The sequence below is a fragment of the Scardinius erythrophthalmus genome (assembly GCF_964197995.2).
Source record: "Scardinius erythrophthalmus genome assembly, chromosome: 5".
NCBI lineage: Eukaryota > Metazoa > Chordata > Actinopteri > Cypriniformes > Leuciscidae > Scardinius > Scardinius erythrophthalmus.
The window spans coordinates 48594755-48613905 of NC_138225.1; the positions used below are offsets into that span (position 1 = coordinate 48594755).

The following is a 19151-nucleotide window of genomic DNA, read 5'->3' on the forward strand; positions in this document are numbered from 1 at the left end:
TTTTTATCAGTTGTCTTTTGAATGTTGCCAGGGATTCTGCATTCCAGATGAAGGCAGGGAGATCATTCCACCAAGCAGGGAACAGAGGAAACTCATGGATCTTCTCTGTGGATCATTCACTACTATATTTTATAACAGATAAATGTGGGGAAATTATATTAAAGTATGTTGAACTGTTGAGAGAACAGTTCTATCATAATCTCTGTCCACAATCTTTTAATGGTAAAATAGTAAACAGAAAGACATATACAAATTGCCTGCATATAATTTGTTCCATTCAGTGAACACTTAAAAGGATGATTATCTAGGCTATAAAATAATAATTCACTGGTTTACTCAGACCTCTCCCTTATAATTGTAACATAAGAAGACCGAACCAGAGGGAAGCACTAGTGCTGAACAGGCGTGGAAAATGGTTGATGTTGAAAGCTTTGCTGTTTCTGACTGCAGAGGAGGACATTTGTCTTCATCCAGCACTGGGACACTGAAGACAATAGGACATCTGCACATCACCACCTGCTGACACCTATAGTCCTCAAAAGGAAAGCCAAATGACTCAGCTTTTACTTTGTGCATTTTGAAGGAAGAAGTAAACTGCAATTGCTGTTGCATAAAGAAAATCTTAACTCGTCCTAAACAGGTAAGACCTTCAGATATGGCTTAGCATACTCTTTCTTTTCTTCTTCAATTTTTAATATGAATATGAACTGATATATGTCAATTAACTTCAGTTGTAACCAGATTACTTGTTTAAAGTAACGACTAAAGTAACATTACTATTAAATTTACAAAAAAATATTGGATTTTCAAGTAAGTAATTCAACTTAATTTGATTTCCCATTCATTGGCTGACACCTCTCTTGCCCCATGTTGTGAGAAATTGGGAGTAAGGCAGAGGCGCTGTGTGCCAGGAACGTCTTTTACTGTGAAAAGAGAAATATTCATTTTGCTTTTGGTGTGAATAGGACTTTACATTTGCAAAAAACATGTTTTTTTTTGTTATTAAAAAACAAACAAGCAAGACCAGCCCAGGTGAGAAACAGTAATGCAAAAGTAATGTATCACATTACTTTCCATTAATAGTCATTAAGTAATGCAATTAGTAAATGTACAAGTTTATAAAAAAAACTTTTAAAGTAACTTTCCCCAACACTGGTTGTAACCATCAATAGAAAAAAACTTTTAAAATTATATTAGATCAGCCTGCATTTGAAATTCAAACCTAAAATAAGATCTACTTGCCACACTGTAAAAATAAAAGGTGCCTGGAGGAACCTTTTGGGGTTCTTCACTTTGCCACACCGGCGGAACCGTCTGTAGATCCTCTAGGCACCCTTTAAAAAGGGGCGGTTCTCTGAGGAACCACACAGGTTTCCTGAGGAACTCTTATATTAGGCACTGTGTGGAACCACTTTGGGTGCCTCCAGGAACCAAATTTCATTTTTTTTAAATATTTAATTTCATGTTGTTACTATGGTTACCTTTGACATCTATTATAATAAACAAATTGAACCAAATACAAAATAAGAATTGTTTATTACATATTTGATATTCATTTTTATACATACACTTCCATGCACATGGGGAAAAAAGCTAACTACAGATTAATATCAATGAATACACAAAAAAATAGTATAATACATAAGCAACATGAATAATCAACCATGTATATACAATAGATAAACAAGAAAAGACATCTCAACAAAATGCATGGAAACACATATGTTCCACTAAATAAATCAATGTAAAAAAATTACATTTGAACTAATTAAAAATGTCCATCATACTTAACTTTAAAACATTTGTGTTTCAGTCCAATGGTTAGTCTGACATCACTGTTTCCAAGTCCAAAAGCTCTATCAGATGCCAAAAACAAACAACAGTGCTAATATACACTCATTGTGCTGTAACCTTTATCTCTATACTGAAATCTCAGATGGTTAGTTATTCAGCTATTTTGAATCATAAAATGTTTAAGTCTGGGATGCCGTTAGACTGGAGACTGTAATGTACACTATGGCTTTTGAAAAGCTTAAATGTGTGACTTGAATCAACAGTGTTCATAAATGGTTGTTGAGTATTCTCATGAAACAAGATAGAGGAAGTAGAAGTAGAGGCTTCGACCCGGAAACAGAGTTAAGGTGCAGTAAAATGATCTGTTGTTCTGTGAATGTTCACTGGTGAATTCAGTCATTTCAATATGAATTCACACAATCAGCAATTTCGTTTGTGGTCAAAAATGTCACTATGGGACCAAGTTGGTGTGAGGTACTTAAAGAGTTGGAAAAGTGAAAAAGTACAGCATCGTTTTCCGTTTGTTTTTCCTCTTTTCTGGTGGATGGTCCCGGCACTTCAATGATTTTCAGGTCTACAGGAGGATTTTTATTCTTGATCAAACTTGTATTTCAGCTTACTGAGATCCCTGCAAAGTACAAAATTTACTGTTAGTAATGTTATTAAAGTGATAGTTGTGAAATTCAAATAATTTCCTCAGCCTTGTGACGTTCCAAACCTGTTTGACTTTCTGTCTGTGGAACCCAAAAGCAGATCTCAGGCATAATGCAACCCCTGTCACCATTCAGTTTCACTGCATGAAACACAAGAAGAAAACAAATGTGTAAATCATTCATGAAACCATTCTTATGTACACTTGTCTAGTTCAATTCAATGCAACAATTTATGTAAAAATGGTTAAGCTCCAAAAATGTCCCAGAAAAGATCCTAAAAATAATCAATGAGTTCACAACTCATGTGTTATGGGTTGTGTTGCAAGTCTTCTGAAGCCTAATTGCTTTTTCCTATTTATTTATTTTTTTGCCGAAAAAGACTAAACTTGAAGTTATAATTCAGAGTTAAAATGTCTATAGCATTTTTTGTGAATCAAACCTGTGATATTATTTTTCTGAGTAACATGAATGAGATTTGAGATCATGAGAAAAGATTTTCAGAGAGTAACTGATTAAAAAACACAAGTACACAGTCAAACAATACAATTTCACACAGAGAAAGTTCATAGTAATAAAGTACAGCATGTGGTGCAGGTAACTTACTGTAATTCAATGTTGCCACTGAAATGTTCAGATTATTTTAGAAATGTAATGGTTGTTCTGGGGAAACAAAAGAACAAAGATGATTATTCACAACATAATATTTATTGACCAGTAAATGGCTTTAAAATGGTATTTGAGAGAATGAGGGCACCTGTAGTAAAGTTAGGCTAAACAAAAACAGAGCAAACTATAACCTGTTTTTGTTATTCATAACAAACGCCAAGAATCAGAGAATTTTCTAAATTAGTTAGGCTATATCAGCAATTTGAAGACACAGTTGTACAAAATATGTTGAATTGAATGACTAAATCAATCTAAGACAATAAGTCAATCATTTCCATTTGTTCATTAGATCAACGTAGTTAGCATCGCGGCTAAAACCTTCATACCAGATACTGTGCAATAAACGAGTGGTAAACACTGTAAAAACGTAGTAATGTATAATAAATTTAGTTTATATATATGTGTGTTTAAATATATAGTGAGTAGACTCTGTATTTATATTTATTTGGCGAGTTTACAAACCTTGTAATGGAGAGCCGAATAAACGGCGGAAGCTTTGATGAGAGGAGCCGTTAAGCCTGTTTTATACTTCTGCGTCGAACTGCCGCCGTAGCTACGTCGTAGGCTTTGTGTAGCGCGCGTACCCTACGGCGTACCCTGACGTGCACCTCTCCAAAAATGTAACAACGCGTCAATTCTACGCGGACACAAGCGCGGTGATTGGTCTGCCAGAACCCCTCCCTCGGGGTTTCACATGCTCCCTAGGTGCGCGTCAACGCGGACAACGACACAGAAGTATAAATTAAAACCAACACGTTGCCTACGGCGTATAGGCTCCGGCGTAGGTCCGACGCAGAAGTATAAAGGCCTCATTATACTTCTGCGTCGGACCTACGCCGGAGCCTATACGCCGTAGGCAACGTGTTGGTTTTAATTTATACTTCTGTGTCGTTGTCCGCGTTGACGCGCACCTAGGGAGCATGTGAAACCCCGAGGGAGGGGTTCTGGCAGACCAATCACCGCGCTTGTGTCCGCGTAGAATTGACGCGTTGTTACATTTTTGGAGAGGTGCACGTCAGGGTACGCCGTAGGGTACGCGCGCTACACAAAGCCTACGACGTAGCTACGGCGGCAGTTCGACGCAGAAGTATAAAACAGGCTTATGAGGCCTTTACTTTCCTGACGTCGATCAGCTGAGCTTTGTTGCGCGCGAGCAGCGCAAGCATCACTGAAGCGACGACAGCAGAGGAATAGCAGCAGTTTCGTGACAGAATAATACTTTTCTCCTCCTGCTTCTTCTTCTTCATATAATATTATTATTATTTAGTGTTGTTGTTTAAGGTTTAAATGACTTAATAAAATAGGCCTATACTAAATATATGTAAGCTACCCAAGTGAAAAAGACTATAGTTACTGTTAAATGTATTAAAAATGCATTAAAGTATATTTGATTTGTAGGTCTACTAAAAACACACTCAAGTACATTTTTAATACATTTAATAGTACATCTTTTTCATCTGGGTATGTATACTGAATCAAACTTGCCTATAATAATAATAATAATAATAATAATAATAAAAATGCATTAAAGTAGGCTATATTTGTATTGTAGTAGGTCTACTAAAAACACACTCAAGTACATTTTTAATACATTTAATAGTACGTCTTTTTCACCTGGGTATGTATACTGAATCAAACTTAAGTAGCCTATAATAATAATAATAATAATAGGATAATAATAATAATAGAATAATAATCTAATTCGGGCCTCACTGAACCATTGGGTTCCTCCAGATGCTGGCTTTAACATAAGAGATCTTCCAGGAACCACTTAAATGTTAAAAGATCTTCCAATAACCCTTTTATCGCATTTAAGTTCCTCTATTTTCCCCTAAAGCACTTCGAGGTCTCATGGTAATGAAAAGGTGACTCCAGAACCTCTGAAGTAAATACAAAGTGCATAAAAGATCCCATAAGTTCCAGCAAGAACCTCAAAGATTGTCAATGCTCCTCCAATAACCCTACTATAGGAAAAAGAGCTTTGAGGCACCAAAATTACATTTTGAAGTTCCTTGAGTATCCGACAGGATACTTGAGGCTCCTTTAGTTTTTACAGTGTAAGCACTGCAATTATTGTATAAAAGCTTACATAACAGTATTTGTTGTACTTTTGTTTTTTTATGCATTAAAAAATCCAACACTAAAACAGTATGTATGTACACGTTCATGTCTCAGTTATGAAGGCAGTAATCTCCACAGTTTCCACCCTCAGCCCATGTTTATGAGCTCTAAGGCTGAGCTCCAGACAGATGGCATGACACTATCATTTCTGAATGCTTTATGTCTCACTCCACCCTTGGACCTTCACTTTCCCATCAGGCAAAATCTGAGAGAGTCCTGAGAAACAGTGGGCTACTCCCCTCTGTTCTGCAGATGTGTCTGGGATAAGAGCACATCTGTTAGCTCTACAGCACCGCCAAAGTGAGTCCATCTACACTTATTGTTAAATGTGATCACTGGGAGCATGCAGTGTAAGTTGTTAAATGCACTTGACAGTGTATATGCTATAGTCAATTATAATAGTTAAACAATGCATTGATTGAAGTATGCGCAGATGAATTTGGGGTAGCAGCATGAACTATGAAGCTAAAGCACCATAAAACTATTAAGTCATTCTTATACTATTATACAATGTCAGAAAATATTTTTGCAAAAAAAATGCAAACTAATCAAAACAGGAGTAATACTTTCTAGTCCCTGACCGCAGCATTTTGGACCAGCTGGAGGAGAGATAAACAAGATTGAGCAATCCCTAAATACAATGAATTATAGTCCTGACTTGTTGAAATAAATACATGAATAACGGTTTCCAGATCCCTAAAAAAGGTTCTTCATAAAAGGTTCTTCATAAAACCGTAGATGCCAAAGAACATTTATTTGTAAGAGTGTAAGATAATACTGTGAGCCTTTTAGGGGTAAATAAGGTACAAAGATGTCAGCATAGCAGCACCCTCAAAGGGACAAGCTGTTGGACGGTGGACCTCTAAAGAGTAAATTGTACTTGAGTTTTAGGACTTTGCCATTTAAATGTCTTGTGTTGGTCAACCACTTTGTTTATAATCTGATGTTTCCTTCCTCCTGACATGGCAAGACAAAGCATAAATGTTCTTGATAAGCAGTCAATATTTTCTGATTTCTCTGCACTATATTATGCTATACGTCTAATGCTTTACATCACTGACTCTCTCTCTCTCTCTCTCTCTCTCTCTCTCTCTCTCTCTCTCTCTCTCTCTCTCTCTCTCTCTCTCTCTCTCTCTCTCTCTCTCTCTCTCTCGTTTGAGTGATGCCTCATTCTATTCTATTCTATTATCTCTCTCACTCTCTCTCTCTCTCTTTTGAGTGATGCCTCATTCTATTCTCTCTCTCTCTCTCTCTCTCCCCCTCTCTCTCTCTTTTGAGTGATGCCTTATTCTATTCTATTCTCTCTCTCTCTCTCTCTCTCTCTCTCTCTCTCTCTGTCTCTCTCTCTCTCTCTCTCTCTCTCTCTCTCTCTCTCTCTCTCTCTCTCTCTCTCTCTCTCTCTCTCTCTCTCTATAAATAAAAAATAAAATAAAAAGGTAAGTAGAACAATTAAAGGGGTGGTATAATGCCCCTTTCACAAGATGTAAAATAAGTCTTTGATGTCCCCAGAGTGTGTATGTTAAGTTTTAGCTCAAAATACCCCACAGATATATTGATATTTTTATATAGCATGTTAAAATTGTCAATTTTTGAGGGTGAGCAAAAATGCAGTTTTTGTGTCTGTCCCTTTAAATGCAAATGAGCTGCCGCTCCCGGCACAGGGGGCGGAGCTTCAACAGGTTGCACTCACGCAGACATTCACTGAAAATTTCTAAAACTTTTAGCCTTTTATGTTCAAACCGGATTCAGACAATGAAGGAGAGACTCAAGAAGAAGTGATAACATGTAGAATGCAACAGGACATTTCTGAATGGTTAGTTGATGAATTTATGTAGCTTATGTGTAGTTCTATTCTAGTCATTGATTAGCATATTCTGTCTTGATAATCATAAATCGTGTTCAGGGGGGCGGGGTTTATGTAAATTTTAGGGATGGTGATGTCACTACCCAGGAGGAAGCTCGTGTAGTCCCTACCAGCAGTTTGTAGTCCTTAAAAAGCAATTTCTTTAAAAGTAAATATCTCCCATTGCATTGAACTTTGAACATTGTAACTTTGCAGATGTTGTTTATGCTCAAACAGCAACATTACACACTAACTAAAGTCAGAAAAGTGAAATCATAATCAACCATCCCTTTAATCAACATTTCAGAATTCTAATGAACAATTTAGAATTCAGTGAGTGCGCATGTGAGCATGTGCGTGCGAGTGTGTGTGTATGAGTGTGTGTGCGTGAGTGAGTGTGTGTGTGTGTGTGTGTGTTAGCGCATTACTGATTAGTCGACTCCTCCCTCTTTTTGTCCCTCTCCCTCCCTCCCTCTCACCTGTTGAAGATGTTTTATTGTTTAATTTTGTGAAATTCTCTCTCTCTCTCTCTCTCTCTCTCTCTCTCTCTCTCTCTCTCTCTCTCTCTCTCTCTCTCTCCCATTAAAACCGTAATATATTAATTAATTTGTATTATGTATGTACATATAGGAAAACTCCACTGAAGCTCTCAGACCGCTGCAGCCCAATGGCTGGTAAAGAAATGAAGAACAGGGGTGGTAAATGTCTGAAGGAAGTTCATACGGTTACTGAGGCTTTAAAGACCCTCTACCAGCAAAAACTGCTCCCTCTGGAGAAGTATTATGGTTTCTCCGATTTCCACTCATTAAACCTTGAAGATGCAGACTTTGACAACAAGCCCATGATACTAGTGGTGGGTCAGTGCTCTACAGGCAAGACCACTTTTATCAGGTGAATAATAATTGCGTCTTTCTTCAGAACAATACGCATAGTTATAAGTGCTATCAAACATGTGAACTAATAAAAGTATAAAAACATGTTTAAGATATGTTTCACATCTTGTAAGTAATATGTAATGTCTTTAAGAAATGCATCTTTTACCACTGTTATTATATTATATTATATTATATTATATTATATTATATTATATTATATTATATTATATTATATTATATTATATTATATTATATTATCCATTAAACAGGCAAGAGTGGAAAATGATTCGAAAAAAATAATTTTATATCTGGACTACATGCATCTCAGGGGATACAAACATTTCATAATGTGCTAAATAACATCATGAACAACATGTGACTTGTTTTTCAGCATCATAAGACAATGTTCATAATCTTTTTTCTTTTTTTTTACTGAGGAAAAGATTAATATGTAATTACTTTCCACAAAGTCAGAATGTCCTGCACCATTGGCAGCAGTATTGATTTAGGTCAGGCGTACTAAACGATCCCAGGAAACTTGAACAAAGCCATGTGACCCACAATCTTAAAACAGGCCCAATTATGATAAATGAAAAAAGTACAGGATGAGAAACTCTTTCTCACGCCTCCTGAAGAGTTGTAGTTCACATTGCCTGTTTAAGGGATTATGGTCACACTTTAGATTAGGGCCCAATTCGTACTATTAACTAACTATTAACTACTTTTGCCTCAATAAACTCCTTATTACTGCTTTTTAATAGGTAGTAAGTTAGTTGTTAAGTATTGGGTAAGATTAAGGGATGTAGAATATGGTCATGCAGAATAAGGCATTAATATGTGCTTTATACATTTAATAAACAGCCAATATCCTAATATGCATGCTGATAAGCAACTAGTTAATAGCGAGTGTTGGACCCTAAACTAAAGTGTTACCAATATTCTATTATTATTATGATCTAGTTTAAGCAGTGTGTTCTTATGTGTGGCAGATATCTTCTTGAACAAGAGTATCCAGGAAGCAGAGTAGGCCCAGAACCAACAACCAACAGTTTCACTGCTATAATGCATGGAGAGACTGAGGGAATTATTCATGGAAATGCTTTAACTGTGGATCCCAACAAGCCTTTCCGCAAACTCGGGCCATTTGGAACAACTTTCCTCAATCGGTAAGTGAGACAGAAGCAATGATGCAATAAGAAGAAATAATACTCACAAGGGGAAAACTCTGTTGAATGTGGACTGAAAGAGTCAAAATCACTCCACCAGCAGAGATTACTCTTGTGAAAGGGTGGACATAGCCTGGAGAGGAAAACACTAATGCATCATTATTTGGCTCAAGCTGATGGTATCCCTTTGAGTAAGCATCTGTGGATGTTTTTCCCATGTTCTGTCAATTTGAAAGATACTGAATTAGATACATCTGCTGTTTCTCAGATTCCAGTGTGTACATCTACCCAACCGAGTCCTAGAGAGTATCAGCATCATTGACACACCAGGGATCCTGTCTGTGGCCAAACGCAAAATGAGTAGAGGTACAAAGCGTCATAAACAGTGCTGCACGCAACCAATGAAGGGATAAAACGACTTGCACGCAAATCATAATTTTCAACCAAGGCCTGCCTTTATACTCCATATACAAGTAAAGATGTGGAGTTGAATTTCTTCTCACTGATGTCGCCCTCAGGAGATTGCAATGCTCTTTAGTGCACATTATGCGACAATACAGGGTGAAGTATAGGGCTTTTTTGTGCCCTTGAAGGGCACTTCGGGAAGGGGACGCTGTTCCAAATGGAATTGAACAACTGAATCCCTTCACTAAGGGCCCTTATAAGTCTGTTAGTGAAGGGTGCATGTGATGATCACTTTAAAGCAACACAAAAGATTATTTTGTACCTTAAAATAATGTTTCCAAAATCGTTTCAGTGGTTCATCAACTTGTTACAGGGTGAACGGCACTTCTGCATTCGCTTTGCAACCCTCTGTCGGCTATAACCGCACTATGCAAGTTTGCCAGATCGGGTAGTGGATCTGTAGTTCGAATGAGACATAAGAAACTATATATTTGACTTGCTTTACGGCAAGCGTTACAATAGCAAAAAAAAAAATAGCAAGCAATGTCATTTTTTGTTTCTTTATTTCTGATGTCGCAATACATCATACTTTCATAAAATTATGAAACATACTCTACTTTGTCTGTGGACATCGTTATTTCCAAAGCCGGTGCTGGATAACCAAATAGCGTGCATGTGATGGTAGGCTAAATTATTTACAACAGCGGTAATGGACAATTCCGCTTCCAAGCTGTAGGGGGACCGAAGAGGAAAAGTGCTTTGGTGTTGCTTTAAAGAAGTAATTTTATTCTTTATGGTCATGTGACTGAGGGTGATGCATATAGGTAAAAGTAACTAGCAGAATCCAAAGAAGAGACAGCAAGTTTAACAAGTTGAGGGAACACACACACACACACACACACACACACACACACACCCACACACACACACACACACACACACACACACACACACACACACACACACTGGATTTTGTTGGGTTTCCATGTTTTATGGGTGACATTCCATAGACGTAATGATTCTAATACTGTACAAACGGTATATTCTGTCTCCCTACACAAACCCAACCCCTAAACCTAACCATAACAGATTTTTTTTTGCATTTTTAGATTTAAAAGAAAAAGATCATTATGTATGATTTATTAGCTTGTTTCCTCATGGGGACCTTTTCAAAATTTACTGTTATTACTTTACTTGTGGGGACATTTGGTCCCCATAACGTAGGAAATACCAAAAATACACAATACACAAATAAATAATGCATTTAAAAAAAACAAATATCATTTTGAAATGTACAGTAACATTCCAGGTGAAGATAATGAGAAAATGACATTCTCTTTCATTGCTTCTTTTGCCAAGTGCATACCGAACCGGTACATTAGAGATGCAAGTGCCCTTCTCCCCCTAAAGTCCTCACTTCAAGGGCTCTGACTTTCGGAGTGTCTAGGATGGGTTTGGCTCCCTCGAGATCCACTTTCCTGCAGAGTTTAGCTCTAACCCTGATCAAACACACCTTCATTCATTTCTAGTAAGACCTGAAGACCTTGATTAGTTTGTTCAGGTATGTTTGATTACAGTTTGGACATTGAGGGCCAGAGTAGGGCATAGGGACTCTCACATCCATCTGAAGTTTGCTCATAGTTTATATCTGTTCAAACACCTGTGCATTACCTCAACATCTCTTTCTTCTTTCAGGGTATGACTTTCCGGCAGTTATCCGCTGGTTTGCAGAGCACGTTGACCGCATCATCCTCTTGTGTGATGCACACAAACTAGAGATCTCTGATGAGTTCTCACACACTATAATGGCATTGCGAGGCAATGAGGACAAGCTCAGAGTGGTGCTCAACAAGGCCGACATGGTGGACTCACAGGAGCTGATGCGAGTCTACGGCGCCCTCATGTGGTCCCTCGGGAAGGTGTTCTGCACACCAGAGGTTCTGAGAGTCTACATCGGCTCCTTCTGGTCCTCTCCAATGCGTATGACAGACAATCGGAAACTGTTTGAGCAAGAGGAGGAAGACCTTTTTGCAGACATTCGGAACCTGCCACGAAATTCTGCACTGAGGAAACTCAATGATCTGGTGAAACGAGCACGGCTTGTGAGGGTGAGGACCTTTGTGCTTATCAATTGAACTTCACTTTTAATCCAAGTCTGTTAGCTTTGAGATCATCTATGTTAGAGGATTGAGAAGAGTTGAAAAAATTGTCATTGAGCAGATACACAGGCTTAATAAGAAAAAGAATAAAAGATATTTGTGTTACATCAACATACAACCTCTTTTGACAAGCTGTAATGTAAACCCTTTCTTAATAGGACAGACATTTCAACATGTAGCATCTGAACTTCCTGTTTTATTTGGAAATACAGCAGGGTGGGGGCGGGGGGGAACTTTTGTTCATCTTTGAAACACAAATGAAGATTTTAATGAAACTTGATATTTGATGTGTGTTGATCAATGTATCAGTATATGCAAATAAAGGTCTAAATTAAATTATCATTGTCCATCATATTAAGTGACTGTGTCTCGTCAGAACATCTGGATTAAACCGCTCAATTTATGGATTGCTTTTACAGTTTCTTTATAAACTTTTTGAAGCATCAAAGTTTTGGTGAAATGCTTTTTCAATGGAGGGACAGAAGTCTCAGTTTTCATTAAAAACATCCTCATTTTTTATTTAAAGATGAACGAAAGTCTTTTGGGTTCGGAACTACATGATGGTGAGTGATTGATGACAGAATTACAATTTTTGGGATAAACTATCCCTGTAATTATTAATTATGCTGCATCTCTACTACATAAAATGTGACACACAGCTGCTTTTGCTTGAGATTGCAGGAGCGATTGTCTTGAAGATGAGAATACATGGAATTTGTGAAAGGAGTCTTTTTTGACTAATGATTTAGTTGCTGTGATTGAAATACATCTACCTGCTTGTTTTGTTGCGGTCAGTTGATGCAGACAGTCCTACTAAAACATTAACGTGGCTTCTCTTTCCTTTCTTCACCCACAGGCCCATGCTTATATCATTGGCTCTCTAAAAGAAGAGATGCCTTTCATTTTCTGCAGAGGAAAAAAGAAGAGAGATCTAATCTATGATCTTCCCATCATCTACTCAAGAATCCAACAGAGGCATCAGATTCCACGAGGAGATTTTCCTGATTGCGCCAAGATGCAGGTGTATAACGGTTCAAATACTTTATAATCATGCATGCCCATTATGAAATTTATTTTCTGCTGCTTCTATAAGCATGAGAATTAAAAGTAAGTTACACTACAGTATATGATATCTGTCTGACAAGCAGTTTCACTCCATATTATCACACAGGAGCAACTCATGAGTCACGACTTCAAGTTTAAAGGCCTTAAGCCTAAGCTCTTAGGTGGGTTGGACGAGCTCCTAAACACTGACATTGCCAAGCTTATGCCTCTTCTACGCCAAGAAGAAGAAAAGGCAGCTGACCAGCTTTTGTTGCAAGGAGGACCTTTTCAAGGGTCTCATATGGGCCCTTTCATTGTGGGGAACCCATTTCGTCACTCTGGATCCAATGGAGAAAGTGATCTTGTGTCAAATGAAGAATGGGTGGTATCAAAAGATAAACCAGAGTACGATGAGATCTTTTACAACCTCTCGCCTCACGAGGGCAAGCTGAGTGGGACTAAAGTGAAGAACTGGATGATGAGAACTCATCTGCCCAGCTCAGTTCTGGGACGGATCTGGAAGCTGGCAGATGTGGACTGTGATGGCATGTTAGATGATGAGGAGTTTGCTTTGGCCGGCCATCTCATTGAGGTGAAGTTGGAGGGCTTTGGGCTCCCTCATGAGCTACCTGCACATCTAGTGCCGCCCTCCAAAAGACCACGCAAGATCTCTGCCACAGAGAATAGAGACAATGAATAGTCTGCAGGTCTTTATAAGGACTTATAATTTTTTTAATTTTTAAAAAAATACTTTTTAATTTTTTTTTAATTTCTTTCATATGTAATGTTGCTGTGTGAGCATGAAAACGGTCTGCAAAGTTACGAAGCACAACGTCACTCCGAAGGGAGATATTCTCTATAACATTGTGCACTGTTTCTGAACTCCTAATTCCTCGATTGTAGTCTTTGAGTTTTATCTGTGAACATGTTATAATATTCATCATTTAAATAATTCCCGTCCAAGGCATAAGCAAAATAAAAAAAAATGGTCCAGCCAACCAATCAGATTGCATTTTGGAAAGAGGGGCTTCATAGAGACAGGAACTAAACAGACTTGCAGCAACAATATAAAAAAATTATGTGTTTTTTGAACATTCAAGCATGAAAACCTAGTACAAAATCAAGACTTTGTAAAAGGGCATATTATGGCCTCTAATGCTTATGATGATATGGTTTATTCAACATGCAAGTCATGAATAATACTAATGTATTCACTCATATAATGTGTAAAATAACTAATAGTTTGCAAAGGTTGGACGAATAAAATATAATCTCAGTTCAGAGACGAGTTGTTTTGATGGTTCAGATTGCCCAAGGGTTGGGAACAGCTTGTTTTGTCTTGGGTTGTTGCAGAAACGCCCTCGAGAGTGTTGCTGAGGAACAGTATGTCAAAACTTAAGTGTTGTAGAGCCTGAAGGGCCTTATTACATTTCAAATTATAGTTGTCAAGTAAAATTTATTTAAAAACAACAACAACAACAACAACTGTTGGTCAATAAGTAACTGCAGTCAAGTAATTGGTCAAAAAAAAAAATCTTGCTATCTTTTTAAGAGTTTGTTTGGACTAGAGTTGTAGCAAAATGTTTTTTTTTTTTGATTTTGTGCATATTGTGGAATATTACTTAGAAGCTGTATAAAAAGTCTGGATATTATTTTATAGAATAATGACCATTGTCACAATGTACAACTAAGCACCTGTTCAGGAAACCTACTGTATATAATCACATCAATATGTCCATTTATTGCACAATAAATTGTCAAGCCCAGTTGCAGACACAGAACGTCTTAAGAACTAGTCTGACCAACTATCAGTAGGTTAATGAGTAGAGATTATGACCAGGCCTCCTAAGAAAAAAATATTATTATATTTATTATATAATTTATTATAAAAAAAAAACCTATGTAGCCTAAGTAAACTTTAGGAGTTTATATCAGTGTCTGTTTATAATAAACTTTCATCTGCTCTCGCGGTTTTTACGCGTGCGCTCTCAAACTTTGTCCTGTGCAATCGAGAATCTCTTTCTCTAGAATTGTCTTCTCTATTGGATTTGATGTTTCCAGAAGCTTTCGACCACCAGACTTTCACGATTGACTGATGAAATAATTGTAGCCTACCTTAAAATGGTAAAGAAATTACGGATTCATCATGAGATAGCATTTTCAAGCTGATTTTAGCTAGCAAGTTCTCTAATTATTTTATTATTTAATAGTTATTTTCCAGTTAGGCCTAAGTGCTTATTGTAAATATAGAATTTTATTCAGTGAACTGATCATCAGTAGACTATAGCCGGTGTTGCGCGCGACCCGTGATAACACTCGTTGGTATTTGCAGTCCGTGCGTTTTCTTCACGAGACATAACTTTTATGTCTAATTCAGTCATCAAGCGCACCATCGAGTGGAAAAATAGACAGTAAAAACTAATAGTAGGCTATAATTAATTGACGACTGAGTAATGAGAATGTTAAAAAAATTAAGGGCCGTTTGTTGCGTATGTGTATAATAAAGCCTCTGATAATCTGAGGTGAGTAAAAATGTGTTTTTTATTTGGTATGTATTTTGCACGTGGATGCCTATGATGGTTCCTTTTGTCTTCAGATACCATCCACATTGAAACGCAATGAAGCATGCCGAAGATGGTGGGCAAAGGCAAGCTCAGGTAGAGGTAACGTTAGGTCTAAAAAACACTCGAAGACATCAGCAATCACAGACAGAGATTTCCCAGAGGACCGCTGAGTTCGCCGAAAACAGTAATTTGCCATGGGATTTTTACAGAGGTTGTGTGAGAAAAACACTGATATGACAGATTCGGACGGGATTAAAATAGCAAAGAACGTAGTGAACAGGAACTGAATGAAGTCTCGCGAGGGGTGTGTGTGTGCTCTGCTGGGCGGTGCATGATGCGTCAGTCGCCCCGCCTCGAGTCTTTCATAACATCCCAGGAAAACAAAATTCCAGAACTGAAAGTAAATACATACATCAGAGTGTCTGCACACACACACCACAGCACAATCAACGCTTGATCCAGTCAAGACCCATGGCACCCGTCAGGATCGTCAAAGTTCATATCATTTACTGGTAGGTTATACTGTACTAGGCTTTTTATTTTGCGACACTGTTGACGCTCAATCCAGCTTTTCGACAGAGGTTTTTTCCTCTTTTTTTAAGAATGATAAACCTGACTTATAAACACGCTAAGTTTAGCCTATAACACGTTCGAAAAAAGAAATGTTTAACCAATTAAAGCTTACGTAAGTTATGTCAAGTCAAGTCAACTTTATTTATATAGCGCTTTTCACAATACAGATTGTATCAAAGCAGCTTCACAGTATTAAATAAAATAGTACATCAGTGTTTGTTTCTGGTGTAAAACATCCACGTTTGGTAATGCAGATCAATAGCACTGTTGAATCGATTAATCAAATTAAGTATCCCCATGTGTCGGGCAATAATAATGACAGGAATTGTCAGGGTTGCTGTTTTTGTTGTTGCTCAATGTGTTCTGGTTGTTAGGTGCGGCACTGCTTTTCTAATAAGTTGAATTGTTTGGATTCTTGCATAGGTTAAATATTTTCAATTTACATAATAAACGCGAACCATGACTGGTGGCTTATAAGACTGGAATCAGAAATGTTAAGTAATGCTTTCACTGATTCCCTCACTTTTCACGAAACAGTCTTTAAGCCCTAGTTACCATGCAAATTAAGTTTGACCAATGAGGTGAATATCATTTAAATGTGTGTGTGTGTGTGTGTGTGTGTGTCATCTCCTAGTGGTGGATGAGGGTACAGGCCCAAGGTAGGTTTTATTTATTACTTATGTATTGTGTGTATATCATTATGGAATATAATATTAACGTGTGGAAGAATCGTGTGCATCTATACATCTCTCTTTTGCTATTCAAATAGTTCACCAAACTCAAGACGATGCTTGAGGATGAATTCCCAGGCGAACTTGAGATCGTATGTGATTTAAATGATTGCCATTTTTTATGATGTAATTCTGAAAATAAAACATTATGCATTGTTAAATGTGTACAATTGGGCAAAGTGTTGTTTAATCATAATTATCTTTCTGATTTTACTATGATTTCTTATGCTCAGACTGGTGTGGGTACACCATCGACCACAGGCTGGTTTGAGGTGGAAGTAAATGGCGAGTTGGTGCACTCAAAGAAGGTAAGAGTTGATCCTCTCTCACTGTTATATATTGCATTTACCATTATATGACTCCTGGCTTCATACTGTTTCTTACTTAAACTGTATTTTAAGTTGGCATGAAACAAGTCTTTTCTTCATTATTGTGACATGTATCCGAGTCAGACATCTTCTTGTACCAGAAAGAATGTAGGGCGGGACTTGATTTTGGCCATCTGTAATTGGTTGGATGGTTGTGGTTTTCTATTGGTCGATCTCATGTGAGTGACAGGTTGTCCCGCCCTTGCGCCAGTAAACACATTATCAGAGAAGAGAAGAGATGAAGCTGCAATAGGGAGGGGAAGTTATTTTAATTAAAGATTACAAGGGAACATAAACTAAAAAAAAAGGATTATGTGCATGAATAATAAATACTGCAATATTCCATAAAAAAGAGAATTGTCCATTTTTATTTCATGGTGACTTTAAATTGTACAGTTACATGTCTTCCTAATTACTGCACAGTCTTTCTTTTTGATTGAATTGTTTGCTACTCAAATCTAAAGTGGTAAAGTACAGCTGTAATATTTTATATTTGTCTGATATTTTCTTTGACAGAATGGAGATGGGTTTGTTGACTCCGATTCAAAATTCAAAAAAATTGTGACTGCCATTGAGGCGGCCATGAAGAAATGAGCATGACCGGATCATAGAGGTGAGAATAATCCACCAGAGAGCCCTTTTGTTATTGTATTCTTGTCTTTCTATCTTTCTTTTAATTCTATTTTGTCTTGTATTCTCTCATCAGCTTTTCATCTCTGTTTGTTGGACTCCTGGGCAGGGCAACAATGATGGTGACATCCAAAGTGTTTTCTGCATGGATGTTGCTTGATGCTATCCGCTCTTCCCGGGAGAAGACACTCAGAGCAGGAAACTCTATATGTAAACTGCTTCAGATAAACGCTTTAATGGTTGAAAAAATTAAGGGAAAATAAAAAATGGACAGAACATGTCAGGTTGTGGTGCTTTGGGCCTGTTTTTTTATTTTTCTCTTTCTCGTTGTGTTTGCCTCTGTTACAGCGCACAAGTTCACAAAATATTTTGGCATTGTTCAAGATTTTCATGCAATAAAAAATGTTAATGGTGAAGTGTTGTCTTTTATTTTTCTACACTCTTTAAAATTGCTGTCATTTTAACAAAAAAGGTGGCAGCACAGACATGATCCATAATGTGTTATTTATCAAGGCATAATCTGAATGACCCAGAGTCTGTCATAGAAGGGTTTGGAGCATTATCTAAACATAAAATAGAGGGAGAAGATGAAACTGTAAAGGGACAAGTGATACATTTTACAATCTTGCCATTTTAGTTCCATTCAAATATTTAGCTTTTGTGTAATTCACAGTTAAATAGCCTACAGATGAGCCAAAACATTATGAACACCTGCCTAATATGCTGTTGGTCCTCTACGTCCTGCCAAAACAGCGTCGACCCGCTGAGGCATGGACTCTACAAGACCCCTGTGGTGTCTGGCACCAAGACATTAGCAGAAGATCCTTTAAGTCCTGTAGGTTTGCGAGGTGGAGCCGCCGTGGATCGAACTTGTTGGTCCAGCACATCCACGGATCTGGGTAATTTGGAGGCCAGGGAAATACATGTTCCTCAAACCATTCCTGAACAATGTGCGCAGTGTGGCACTTCCACCAGGGAATACCATTGTCATGAAGGGGTGTACAGTACTTGCTCGGCAACAATGTTTATGTATGTGGCATGTGTCAAAGTCACGTCCACGTGAAAGACTTGACCCAGGGTTTCCCAGCAGAACATTATCCAGAGCATCACACTCCCTTCACTAGCTTGTTGTCGTCCCACAGTCCATGACTTCCCCAGGTAAACGGCTCACATGTACACGGCCATCCACGTGATGTAAAAGAAAACAGGACTCATTGGACCAGGTGACTTTCTTCCACTGCTCCAAGGTCCAGTTCTATCGCTTGTGTGCTCGTTGTAGGCGCTTTCGACAGTGGACAGGGGTCATCATAGGTACTCTAATCGGTTGGTCTGTGGCTACGCAGCCCCATACGCAGCAGAGTGCGATGCACTGTATGTTCTGACACATTCCTCCCATAATAATCATTAAAATTTTGTATGAATTGTGCCCCAGTAGACCTTCTGTTGGCTCAGACCAGACGGGATAGCCTTTGTTGCCCTCTTTCATCGATGAGCCTTGGTCACCCAACACCCAGTCGCTGGTTTGTGGTTTGTCCCTCCTCGGAACACAGTTGGTAAAT

General features: G+C 37.9%; 2 protein-coding genes across 3 annotated transcripts; both read left to right on the forward strand.

Moving 5' to 3' along the window:
* Positions 1-400: 400 nt before the first annotated feature.
* Positions 401-14566, forward strand: ehd2a (EH-domain containing 2a). Of its 2 annotated transcripts, XM_081365019.1 has the most exons (8): positions 401-640; positions 5433-5534; positions 7708-7968; positions 8942-9118; positions 9387-9484; positions 11219-11631; positions 12539-12703; positions 12854-14566. In XM_081365019.1, exons 3-8 carry the CDS (start codon positions 7745-7747, stop codon positions 13424-13426), a joined length of 1650 nt encoding a protein of 549 aa, XP_081221145.1. In that variant the 5' UTR covers positions 401-640; positions 5433-5534; positions 7708-7744; the 3' UTR covers positions 13427-14566. The 2 variants fall into 2 exon arrangements, with proteins under 2 accessions (XP_081221145.1, XP_081221146.1); XM_081365020.1 differs by lacking the exons at positions 401-640; positions 5433-5534 and having other exon boundaries at positions 6640-7968.
* Positions 14567-15336: 770 nt separating this feature from the next.
* selenow1 (selenoprotein W, 1) lies at positions 15337-18008 on the forward strand. The gene is made up of 6 exons (XM_081364711.1): positions 15337-15802; positions 16498-16522; positions 16633-16686; positions 16828-16902; positions 17479-17575; positions 17669-18008. Exons 1-5 carry the CDS (start codon positions 15762-15764, stop codon positions 17554-17556), a joined length of 273 nt encoding a protein of 90 aa, XP_081220837.1. The 5' UTR covers positions 15337-15761; the 3' UTR covers positions 17557-17575; positions 17669-18008.
* The last annotated feature ends 1143 nt before the right edge of the window (positions 18009-19151 follow it).